The sequence below is a fragment of the Larimichthys crocea genome, chromosome IV (genome assembly GCF_000972845.2).
Source record: "Larimichthys crocea isolate SSNF chromosome IV, L_crocea_2.0, whole genome shotgun sequence".
Classification (NCBI taxonomy): domain Eukaryota; kingdom Metazoa; phylum Chordata; class Actinopteri; family Sciaenidae; genus Larimichthys; species Larimichthys crocea.
In genome coordinates, this window is record NC_040014.1 from 3397941 (window position 1) to 3410994 (window position 13054).

Below are 13054 nucleotides of genomic sequence, written 5' to 3' on the forward strand. Positions count from 1 at the left end.
AACAAAGTCAGTTACTGAATATAAATTATAATGGAATTTTCTTTGTAATTAGTGACATCAATTGTATTATATCAATTAGGGATGCACCGAATATTCGGCAACCGAAAGTATTCGGCCGAATATTGCAAAAAATGCCACATTCGGCTTTCGGTGAAGTGGCCGAATAGTAAGGCCGAATAGTGGCGTGAGGCAATTGATGCAATAAAACAACGTGCGCAGTGATCTGGCCACGGTTGCTGATTCTTTTCTTCTTTTCACACACAATAAACCCACAATGCAGGATATAGGAAAAACACAGGCAAGAAATACATCATACACTGCTCTTTAGCGAAGCTATAAACTTCTCTCTAAACTATGTCTCACACATGCGAGGTGCGTTTATTGACCATCGGAATGACTATGATGCCTTCATGAACGTGGGAAAAATGGAAATTCACTGGAAATATAATAAAACTAAATAATATTTCTTTCAAGAACAAATTAACAGTGATTAAAACAACATGGGCTTTCTAACAAAATAAATGAAATAATAATTATACTAACTGGAAATTCTACTGGAATATTTGAAGGATATTAAATAAACATTTACTTTCTTTGAAAAAACATGTCTACAAATTTATTCTAGGCTATTTATGCAATAGTAAAAAAAATTGTGAAAAATTTAACAACCGCATTTCATATTCGGTTTCGGTATTCGGCCAACCACTTAATTTTTATTCCGTTTCGGCTGAAAATTTTCATTTCGGTGCATCCCTAATATCAATCAATACAAATACAATGCACTCCATCATGACTTGTCACAGTTCTTTTTGTCGCACCAAGTAGCACTAAACCCTAAGCAGTAAATGTACGGCGAGTTAATTGAGCACTGGTTCATCATGAAAGAAGCTGAATTATTTAGAAATTACCATATTTTAAAGTAATCAAGTAACCCTTAACGAAGTAAATATAATCTAATTACAAATTTTTTCACATGTAATCTGGGCAGATTATAGTGGATGATTATAGTCACTTCTCTTTTGTAATCTGATTATACTACTACCCAACCCTGAGTGCTAATTAGCAAATGTTAACATGCTCACATGCTAACATTTCATATCATGGTAAATATTACATCTGCTCAAGCGTGTTAGCAAGCTGATGTTAGCATTTACTGTAGCTCAAAGCTCAACTGTAATTTATTACAGCCTCACAGTGCTGCTAGCAGGGCTGTAGCAATAATAACCCAGCTTGCCAACTTTTAAAACAATTTTCTTTTACATGCAATAATTGCACCCACTTCCAGCAGCTAGCGTTTTGTAGGCTCTTAGTCTTGATGCTTAAAAAATAACTGTAAATGGTGCAAATGGAGAAAAATGGAACTGAAAGTATTCAAAGAGCACCTGACTATTTTTAACCCAGCTATTACAAAAGAGCTTAGTTCCCAAAATTTGTCACATATAATCAGAATGTGTGTTCTCTACTTAGCTGTTAACAGCATTATATATTGGCTCTGAAAAAGCCTCTCTGAAACTTTTTCCCTCATCAAAATCGGTTTGAGTATTGATCTGAGTGTAACAGTAATTTACATCAGTGTGTTAGTGATGGGATAGAGGAATGTTCAGGAGTAATAATGCAAATGAAGTCTTCCACCTGCTCAACTGCTCCTGTCCTAGCCACTGTTTTCTAAGAGTGTTCAATATTCTGGTGAATGATGTGCAGGCAATCATGAACCATTCCCCGATCTTCTCCTGACCACTGAGCACTGCTATTGTAAAACCTCTCCTACAGAAAAGCTCATTCGATGCCTCACAGTGTCATGACAATTTTATTTTTCCTTGTTAAAGTACTGTGACTGAAGCTTTTATTGAAACTGTCTATGAATTTTGTATTTTAAGCGTGTCTTTGACAGAGACAATTACACATTGTCTGCTTTCATTTATTTTTAGGCTGTCATTTTTGGGAAAAGGAAGTCAATAAGCAATCTAACATGTACGCCTGGTATATTATTATCATATAAAGTTATTCTGCCTAATGTTTCAGAAAACATTTGCCTTACACATCCAGCAGACATGGAGCAACATTAGCATTCATTTGGAGTCGTGTGTCTGTCTCCACCTTATGTAAGTGTGATATTCATCCTCCTTTTATGTCTGGCTTTGTCTCTCACTAACTCCAGAGAAAAATATCTGGATTGTTCCTTGTTCAACTTTCTTCACCAGTGACAATTTGGTCTACAGTTTGAGCGCCCAGTGGGGTAAATGAGAGGGTACCACACAGTAAATGTGCCATAACAACAAAACAATGAGTTAAAAACACTGACCACTGCTGCAACTTAGCTTTGGAGCTACTTTGTAGTAGTATGTTTTTCTGAGTGGTATATCATAGGTATAAATATGTGTATTTGTATTTGTATTGCTCCATTGTGGTCAATATTTATATATATAGTTGTATTTTTGCATCAATGCAGTGATTTACCTATACTTGATTTTTCAAGTATCTGACCTGGCGAGTTAGCCGAAAACCAACACTCCTGTCTGGTTTATTTTTTTCCATAAAAACAACACATTTTCCAACTTTTCTACAACTTTACTATATAAAAATTTTAGACATTAATATCACAGATCAATAACAATGCACTTCTGGCTTCATACATATATGATGTGATGCTGAAATCATATCACCTTATGGGTGGTACTGCAGTTCCTGCATCTGAACAGACATAACACTGAGATTCAAAACACTGCACCAAAAAAAAAAAAAAAAAAAAAAAAAAAAAAAAAAAAAAAAAAAAAAAAGTTACACTAACTTTAAATCACTGGCAAAATGTCAAGCCCCGAGCAAGTAACCTTAGTGTGTGTTTTTTAATGCGGATTTAAATTTCACATAAGAAGTAGTCAAAAAAAATAAAAAAAATCTACCTTTTATCATCTCAGGAATATTGCAGATGTACAACTTTCTCTCTCTTTTATTCTTTCTCCTGGGCAGATACTGGAAGAATAAAAGCCTTCTTTCATCACTAGTAGGCTTGATTACCGAAAAGCCCTTTTTCTCTGCCGGTCTACTGAAGAAAGCTCTCTAATGCGGCGCTACTTTGTGTGTTGGCTTCTAAAAACATTATCTGCAGCCAAAGTTAACTCTATGCAAGGAAAAAAAAAGAAAACTCATAAATGACCTCATTGTTCATTTTGATGAATACAGTTCTGTTTATGTCCCTTAAAATGCTTTACCGGTAGCTGCATACTGTGACAACAAAAGCAAGAATCTCCCAGGGGACAGACACACCACTCTGTCTTCATAAATGCCAAAAACACATTATGAGTGGTGTGTACTTCTACTTGGTGTAGCACTATCAGGGTTGTATAGTTGCTAGTGTTGCTATTTTAGTGCAAGCCGAAGTTAGTTGGCAAACTAACAAGAGTTTCATAAGCTGACTTTTTTTTTATACCTGACTGGGTTCTGGGTACATAATAAATTACTGACTAATAATAACACATTGAATTGATCAGATTATGGTAAATTTCATCCATCTAATGCAGTGCAGGTTGTCCAAGCTGACTGTCGGTCACCAAAACTTTGAGAAGTTCTATTCAGAATATAGCAACACCTGTGCAAGACCTAAAGCAAAACAGGCATTGCATCTCTTTTTGAAATCGCTCCACTTACTCCATGTCAGTTTTTGTGGAAAATTCAAAAGTTGTCATCAAATTATTCAGTGGACCGGCACATGAGCACGTCAGACAGGCTTTTAAGTAATGTTGCTTTCTTGGTCTAGTCCAATAATACTGGCTTTCATGTATTGCAACTCCATGGGCGAGAACACACCTCTGTGTGGAGGTGGATTTCAGTTTCTATCGTTGATGAAGCAGATTTTAGTGTTTATGAACACAAAGATGCACATTTAGTCTCTATATATCTAGAAATGCCAGAGCACTTTGAGTGAAAGTGGTTGCCAAATGCGTTTTGTTTATATAATATTTCCAATTTTTCTTTTGGACGATTTATTTTCAGTCTTCTCTGTGAAACGTTTTTGTTTTGCAATCTTCCATTAAAAGTTGATTTGAATTTCTGGACTCCCACGCATTTCAACAATGATGAAAAAAAAAAAAACCACACCCACAAAGATAACATTTTACTCCACAAGTTCACTATGTTAAACACTGAAAGGGTACAAAATGGACTGCTCCGGAACAGAGTAATGAGTGCACTCACTCCACGTGATAGACGTTCTCTCCATTTTTCTGCCACACATACGTCATGTTTGGGGGGTCGGCCACCGCCTGGCATGTGAGAGAAGCATCCTTGGACATGTTGAGAGAGGTACTTTTGGGAGGAATGACAATGACAGGCGGACCTGCAGGGAGGCAGATTACCAAAAAAAAAACAATCACAGTTTCACAAAAATGGCTACAATTATTATTTACAGAATTACAGAAAATAACTTGAAAATGTCAGTCACAATTCCATCGGGACTGTTGTGCCCATTTTTCTGAGACACTGGTTTCACACAAACAACAAAACATGTTATTTTTTTCATGTAATTGGCGTTCACTCACTCAAAATATTTCGTTTAACTTGCGTCAGAATGACTTAACTTCATCTTTGAGTGCATGACTGCTTCACAAGAGGTGTCCCTTAATCATTGCTTATATCAAGACAGATGCCTGAGGAACTGCATCAGTGTTTCTCATTGAGACGTCAATGCAGTAACCCAATTAAAAGCCAAACTCCAATTTCAGTAGTCTATTCGCAGATTTTTCACTGTCAGTGTTTACCTTTCTTGCCCCCTGTTCAAAGCACCTCATTTACGTTAACCGCAAGCGCATTAGGAAAGAAATGGGAAGATCTTTGTAAGAGCCACACAGGTGAAAAATGGGAAAAGATATTAAAAGTGTCACAATCGATTCATATAAACACAAGACATGCATCAACTGTACCCTTCAGTCTTTTCTAAATGTCCGAAATGCAATAAAGAGGATGCAGATTTGTTTTCATGAGAGATTGGAGAGCTTTTATAGCAGACACCAATACATCAACAGCTCAGTAACATACTACATAGAGTCTTTAGCTGACGCTCTTTTGGGGAATTGTGATATGTTGTCCTGCAGCGGTTTAGATCTGTCTTAATTGCTATGGCAGCAGCTGAGAATTATATGGTGCTGCGATGGAAGTCTGACTAACCCACCACACAACAGCAACTTTATGTTCACGCTGTACCTCCAAGAAAATCATGTACAGTGTGAAGGAGATGATGGAAATATTCTGATAGAATGAGGTTTCTGTGATATTCCAACATCTGATGTAAATTAGGGGTTAAAAGTATACAGTAAGTCGTGTCAGATCAAAGCTGGGTAAATGATGGAGGGGGTTACATAGGTTATAGTGAATGAAAATGAATCAAGAAAGGGAAAGAAATGTATCAAATATCAAAGACAACAAATGCATGCAAATTAGGAACCATTTAAATGAAAATGTAAATGCCCCTCAGCACCTCTTTTGCTAACCAAACACCCCTGCTCACACCATTTTTTAATCAAAATTGTCACACACAGTCTATTTTTACATACATGCAAGCCCTGGTGGCCCTCTCTGATGTCTGTCAGGATCAGTGGATGGTATACATAGAGTTACCTAGTATAAGCTTCTTATTTTACAGTCTGCATTTGGTGTATGCACATCTAAACCCTCTTTAATGCATATCATTCATTCATTTTTTTCATTAGGATTCGCTAGTTTCCATTTGTGGGTCAGTATTGGGTCAAAATCTGGACCTCTTCTGTGGTTAATGTTGATTTCGCAATGATCCTTAATCCCTGTAGTCAAGCAGCAGAACTTAAAGGTCTGGTGTGTAGGATTTATTGGCTTCCAGCGGTGTAGTTACTGATTGCAGCACACTGCCTCACCTTCTCCTTCCTAGTGTGAATGAAAAACTACAATGGCTGCGTGTGTGTGCAAAAATGTGAATAGAACTAGTTTGTCTGTTGTGGGCTACTGTAGAAACATGGTAGTTCAACATGGCAGACTACGCCTCTGGAAGAGGACCCACGGCTAAGGTTACAAAAACATAACGGTTCCTATTTTCAGGTGATTATACACTAATAAAAACATAGTTGCACATTATATTCCATTTCTGAGCCACCTAAATATCTTACACACTTTAGCTAGTGCTACTGACTATTGGTCCATTTTTTGGTGAACCAGCTACACACTCACCTGTTTTCAGTTCCTGTGGCCTGAAGATAATTCTAGGTTATTGTAAATATAAAACAATTTTCTGTTTGAAAGGTTATGATGGCTGGGCTGGATACGATGAGCATGTTGATGAATGTGCATCAGAGCAAGACAGAAGAAGAAGAAAAGTCAATACATCACTGGGTTAAGTGAGGAGAAACACATATAGTTTTGTGAGAAAACAAGCGGTGGATTTGAGAATAGTGTGTCGAGAATCATGGTTTTCTTTTGCCTATTATACCACAGTAACTAAGGAGAGACGTCAATATCCTTGAGGTGTTGTGCTGTCAACTATGCCAATGTAAATTCCTTGGACAATAATTGCATTCAGCTACTCTATTTGCAAAGAGCTAATAAGTAAGGATTGACGTGCCATATGTCTCGTATTATAAATAACCACATGATCTCTGCAGAAGTCATTACTGATCAACTTTAATTGCTCGATGGATATATGGGCGAGTGACAGTTTAGAGTTTATTAGAGCTTTCAGGCTGACTTCATCCAGATCAGCCCTTAGTCTACTATAATCCATCCATGTGGCAACGGTGCAGAAAAACGCAGCCAGAGCTCAGATAATGTGAGTTAGGCTGAACAGTATTGGGCTCATGGTGATTATTATCCAAAATGTAGCCAGTGTCACTGTGAGATTTGAAAATGATTTGAAAACTCAGGGAGACATTATGCCAAAGCAAAATATTTCCCCATGCACGACGCTTCAGACGAGTCCTGTTTTCTCCGGAGAGAATCAGCAGTAGGAGGAGTACGAGTAGGAGTATAGGGAGAAGTCAGAAATAAATTCCACAATGTATTATGCAGTGCTGTGTCGGTGTAATCCAATGATACACAGTAGCATATTTGCATAATTCTACATGTATTTGTCCTTATAGTGGACTGTAAATTTAGAAATCTGTAACCTGAAAACATCTGTGGATCTGTTATGGGTGTATTAGTACCTGGAAATATCGAAAACATTCAATCTCGTGACATATTTTTGACCACATTCATCCATGAATATTTTTAGAGAAAAAAAATCATATTAATAATTTGATGACCAGACAGAGATATTTCCACTCAGCTACAGCAGCCTAACAAGCTCAGAAACCCTGTCACGTCTCGTGGTGCAAAAGACAAATCACGATAAAGCAACGCCCCCAAAATCCCAAATGATATGCTGTCTCATATCATGACATCAGTGTTATCTTCACAGGAACAGAGTAAGAGTTGAATTCAGTTTGGGTTTCTGTTACCACTCAAATGATGCAAGAGGGAGAAACAGAAATGTAAATTACGGTGACTCCAAGCCAGTCAGGCACACAGACATCACAGAGAGTGAAGGAACTGGCAGGCAGACAGGCAGACAGACAGACAGACAGACAAACCGTCGGGCAACAACTGACCTTTGATCTTCACTTTCGTCACGCGAGTCACGTTTCCCTCAGAGTTGGAGGCGTGGCAGGTGTACTGGCCTCCTGACTGCATGCTCACTGCTCGCAGAGATAATGCTCCTTCCTGGTAATAAATAAGAAATGATAGATAAACTAAGACCATCATGGATAAAATAGTACATACAGATACATATAATAGATAGACAGACTATAAGGTGATAGATAGATGTAGATTTTATTTGGCTTTAGTTCCTTTGCAGATTATAAATCATAAAGATTACAGCAATGTTTTCTGATGTTTTTGGCAGTGTGTAGCTTCTCGTCATATTTCAGGTTTCTCCGAGTTGTTACAGCAGCGCTTGGCAGTGATTTCCCCCCTCGCACTTTTCAAACAATTTCATTAAAATAACTGTTTAAATGATTCAATACTTCACAAAAAAGAAAAGATTAGAAAAAAAGTTTTTTTTTTAAAGTGAATAAGGAATATTTTTTTCCTTATTTCCTCACACATAACACATTTCAAGACCCCTCATGACCCTATGGAGGGTGCCCAGGGCCAAGGATCGCTGGACTAAACAACCTATGTGGATATTAAAATTAGCTCCATCTCGACCTGCTGTAGCAGTAAAATGCTGTTTATGTACTGATAGGTGATGACACCAATCAGAGGGGTCATGTTTGTGCAGAGCAAGAGTAAGTGTGATTGTCATCAATACTTACTTTAATACACTTTGTGGTTGATACTTCTAATCTTGATTTTATTTTAAATGCAGGGCTTTAACTTGTTAATGGTATAGGTAGTTAGGTATGTAGGTAGGTAGGTAAATGTACACTAAACATACCTGATAATTTATGCCTTGAATCGCACTTCCATCTTTTAGCCAGGTGATGGTTGGAGTAGGGTTGCCATTAGCAACACAGGCAAGAGAGAGGTGACTTCCAACCAGAGCCTCCACCGCAGGAGGCGGGGCTTTGGTGAAACTGGGTGGGGCTATAGAACAAAAAGATGACAGTTAACATTTAACTATTCACATCTACATAATGAGTAAATCACCTATATGATATGATATATGAGAATTTCTGTAAAAAATAAATAAATAAATAAAAATAAAATAAATCGGGAAAAGAAGGAGTTCTTCAGAGAGATTCACGTTCGTTCAGGTGAATGAAACTCCTAATGTCAGATTTGGACATTTCACTGACTTCAACAGCAGCAACAAGGGAAAACAGCAAAGAGAAAAGCTGGACTAGCAGATAGTAAATCTGGTGTCCCTCGTTGTTTTTTTTATCAGTTTATATACAGTATGACAGCAGCTCGGCAGCTTGTGTGCAGTTCAATGACTCAAGTTACATTATTATTACACATTTATAGAAGTAAAACTGTCAGTTACGCTGCCTTTTAGATCTGCAATCCTGAGCATTTTGTTGCCACGTTACGTCTCAGCTTTCATCATCAGAGAATAGAAAGCTTTTCTTTTTTCTTTTGGCGCCTGCAAACGCTCCAAACAAACAAACCATTTGCAACTTCTGCAGTTTATTCACGATTTCTCACATTCATACCGGTACCTTAGTATATCAACAAACAGAGATGTTTTTTAGTTTGAAAATGGCTTCATTATTTTCCTTTTTAAGAGAAGAAGAATTATTTTTCTTTTCTGAGTCACAGGTTGAAATGTTTGTTTCAGTATCTGTACACAGAGGGACCTGGCGAAACTCTCATCTATAATTACAAAAAACACACACGCCAAATACTTTCTCTAGCTCCCTAGAAAAAAATAAGCATTTGCATGTAAGTAGTCTTAGTCGCACACAACAGGAGTGTTCATTTAGCTCTGCATTCCCTATCACTATCTAAACTGTTGATACAGAGTGCAGACAAGAGGATGCAGAGCGTGTATCTGCAGTGCACATCACTGAAGTTACATTCACGGCCTCAAGTGCACAGTCACAATCTATTATGACTCTCATCTGTAACCTGACGCTCACACAGACCAGCTCGGTGAAACTTTCACACTTGGCTTTGATCTGTGGCGTGCTGATGCTTTTTGTTCTGTGTATTTGTGCATGGAGTGATAGCAAAGGTTTTCTCAAATCCAGATAAACTTCAAAAGAACAAAAATAATGATGCGTATTTCATATTTAGATGTATTATTCAAAGCTATCAATAAGTATGATGATAAGTCTTGTCACGAGATGATTCGTTCCAAAACCTGCGTGAAGTCAAAAGTTATCCAACATACCTGATCTGTTTGGAAAGCTTTTAAAAAGTATGTTTTTGAAAAGTTATTCTGATTTGAAGTTCAAAGAAGTTTTTAGACATATAGACCTGTAAAGAACTCTTGTTTAAGCAGTGCTTTGCAGAATAAAGAAAAGAAAAGAAGATGGGGTAAATATTTTTAGTTAAAGGTTCAGTAAGACTCAGGGGGCTCTGGAATATGGTAGAAATGGAATATAAATATTCAGAAGTATGTTTTTATTAGTGTACAATCACCTGAAAAGAATAATAAATACTTGTTATGTTTGTATATTTAAAAAAAGACTTCAGACTATATCTACAGATGTTGAACCACCAGGTTTCTACAGTAGCCCACAATCAAACTATACACTGGCTCTGTATAGCTCTGTAAAAGGGTCTTTCACCTTTTTTGTGTTCCTTCACTCAAGAAAGGAGAGTGAAAAGAGAGGGTTGCAATTTGCAACAACACCGCGAGACGCAACTAAGTCCTATACATTGCTCCTTCGAAAGCATGCATTCAATTAGACTTAACTAAACTAATCTGACAAACAAAAGATCTACATATATTGACAATTTACTGATTTACATTATTTTGGCCAATATATGGAAAATTGCTGAAACTGTATTACAGGAAAATTTTTGTAGCACCCAGAAACTGTACCTTCAAATCCTGTATCTTGTCGATGTTTGCCCTCTCCCTTCTACCTCCTTATCCTTGATTTTGTCCCTCGCTACTCCCCCTAAACTGACTGCTGTCTGTCTTTGTCCTCTTAGATTATCAGGGGGTTTTTTTTCCTCTGTTTATTTCCATGTAACATGCAGGGGGTGACTCAGTCTCATCCTCCTTATTCAAGGAGAGTAGTTCCTTAAATTTAAAAAGATAAAATAAAATAAAAACACTGCCAAAACACTGTTTTTTGGCAGACCTTTAATGTCATCTCTTGCTGCTTAGCTGAGTTAAATACTGAGCTGAAACTAAAATTAATCTCACTAAAAAAGTTTCACCTGCAGTGACAGCATCCCCTTAGATAAGTGTTTTCCAGAGCACTTGAATTTTTGGTTCTGACTGATTGGTATAATAATAATAACAATAACAATAACAATAACAATAACAATACTACTTAATATATTTGTCAGGGTGGTCAGTAAAATAGTTCTATCACAGTGGTTACACAGGCCACACAGGCAGTTAACCAGCACTGGTTGCTATTGTCTAGCCATTGTTAGATGTTGTCTCATCTGTGAGTTCAGCACTCCCGGCATTAATCTTTATGATTCAGATCACTGAGTGCAGAAGTTACAGGACCCAATGCTGAGACAGTCTGACCATTTGCAATCTCCACAAATGGACCCAGGGGCCAACTCAGGCTGCATTCAGTGAAGCACCAATGCACAGAAAATGGTGATGCATTTATGTTGAATTCCAAACCAAAAAGGTTTTGGCCATTTAGAGGCAGGTAGAGGACTACTGATTTTCTAGCATGTGGGGTTGCCTAACACGGCACAGTGTTTTCTCCATTGAGAAGGACCTGCAAGAGAAGGTTTTCTTGCACATTGAACATGGGTGCACCAGTGAGGTGACCCATGAAATAGAGAAAGCTAACACTTGCTAAGCCCTCCTCGCGAGCTTAACCATGTTCCTCCGAAACACAACACTGTGTGAGAACTGCCGCTGACTCAGCAGCTGAAAAAATCCGTGCTCACGCTACCATGCTAGGATAACTAAGTTCCACTTAGTGCGAAATGCAAAAAAAAAAGCACAGATGGTTCCCTGTGGGTTTAATGTTGTAAAAAGAAACTTGCTGCAGCGCGATGGCGCACTTCAGTCGGCAGTGCATCGCGGCAGCATCTCCTAGCAACACTGGCCTTTGGATGTCAGTCAATCACTCACCATCAGAAACATCCAACCAAGAGGTTTGAAGATTAGACACTGTTTGCACAAACATATTGAAATATAGTATCATCTTTCTGTGGTAGTATGCACTAGCAGCTATACAAGAGCTTTGTCAACGCAGAATCCAGTCTAAATTATGATTTCAATCAGTATTTAATCAAAGAATAAGGAACATTATGAACCTGACCAGGTATTACTACCACCTTTGACCACATTTCAGATGGTAACAAAAATGATTATAGCTCAATATCCAGCTCTATTCAGCAGCATGCCTACATGAGGATGGCTTTTTTTATTGTGGAATTTACACTGAACATCAAAAGTAATCCATTCTGACTTCCTGTGTACCACACAACGGGGCCAAACCTTTGGTTTTACCTCAGGAAAGTTGAATATAATCTACTTTCAGCCATACAGATATGAAAACAAACAAACAAACAATATTTCACATACACGACTACTCACCTGCTACAGAAAGCAGAGTCCAGGTGCCGTTTTGCAGCTCATCTGTGGGTTCATTCAGTAAGAGTATTCGACATTCATATGAGCCCTGGTCATCGAGGTGCAGGCCCTCCAGCCTCAGGGCAGTGATCCGGACTAGAGACACTCGCCCTGCAGAAACAGAATGCAGTGTAAAAAGGTGAGGGGGTATAAGACAAGCAAGAGCGTGCGTGATGCTGATTTCACTTGTCATTTGTCAGGTCTGAGCTCTGTGTAACTGTTAGGAGTGTAAGGCTTTGTTGTTCTGCTCTCCAATGTAGCCTAGAACAGCTACACCGACACATGCACAAACGCACACAAACAACACCTAACGCGAGCACACGCAAACATTGACATGTGATCCTCCTGGTTGCCAGGTGACGGATCCCTCGAGCCAGAGAGTAGCTTGCCACATCAACCTCTTTTCCAGTCTGCAGCCCACATTCTCCGGTGTCCATCTAGTTTTTACACTTTATCAGACAGACACATGCCCTAATGGCAGCATGGCTGAAGAGAAGCTGTCAGTGAAAGCATTAAGGTATGGCACCGAGTCTTATTTCTGTACCATCTCAAAAATAAAAACACTTTAAAGCACACATACTGCAGTGTGAAAGCCTCGGTGCTGCTGGGATGACTGTGCTGTGATGGTAATTATTAACAGAGGCTCTGATTTCCGGTGACTGTGGCAGGGAGGGACAGTCCTGACAGTCAAAAAGAACCAGGAAGTTGAAGTTAGGTATGTTGGCAGTGATAACACGCCTTATTTACTTTTCCAAGCTGCCAAAAGGGACTAAATCCACAGGGGAAAATATGGGAGGGGGGGTTAAAGTAGAGCAAAATACACATCGG

General features: G+C 38.4%; 1 protein-coding gene across 2 annotated transcripts in view; it reads right to left on the reverse strand.

The window, feature by feature from the left end:
• Positions 1-13054, reverse strand: part of igsf9a (immunoglobulin superfamily, member 9a) — a 55907-nt gene that overhangs the window by 24270 nt on the left and 18583 nt on the right. For both annotated transcript variants that reach the window (XM_027278644.1, XM_019268090.2), the window contains exons 4-7: positions 12191-12337; positions 8438-8586; positions 7608-7719; positions 4192-4333 (exon numbers count right to left, since the gene is read on the reverse strand). In XM_027278644.1, the coding sequence (XP_027134445.1) occupies positions 4192-4333; positions 7608-7719; positions 8438-8586; positions 12191-12337 (550 nt within the window). The remainder of the gene's footprint in view (positions 1-4191; positions 4334-7607; positions 7720-8437; positions 8587-12190; positions 12338-13054) is intronic.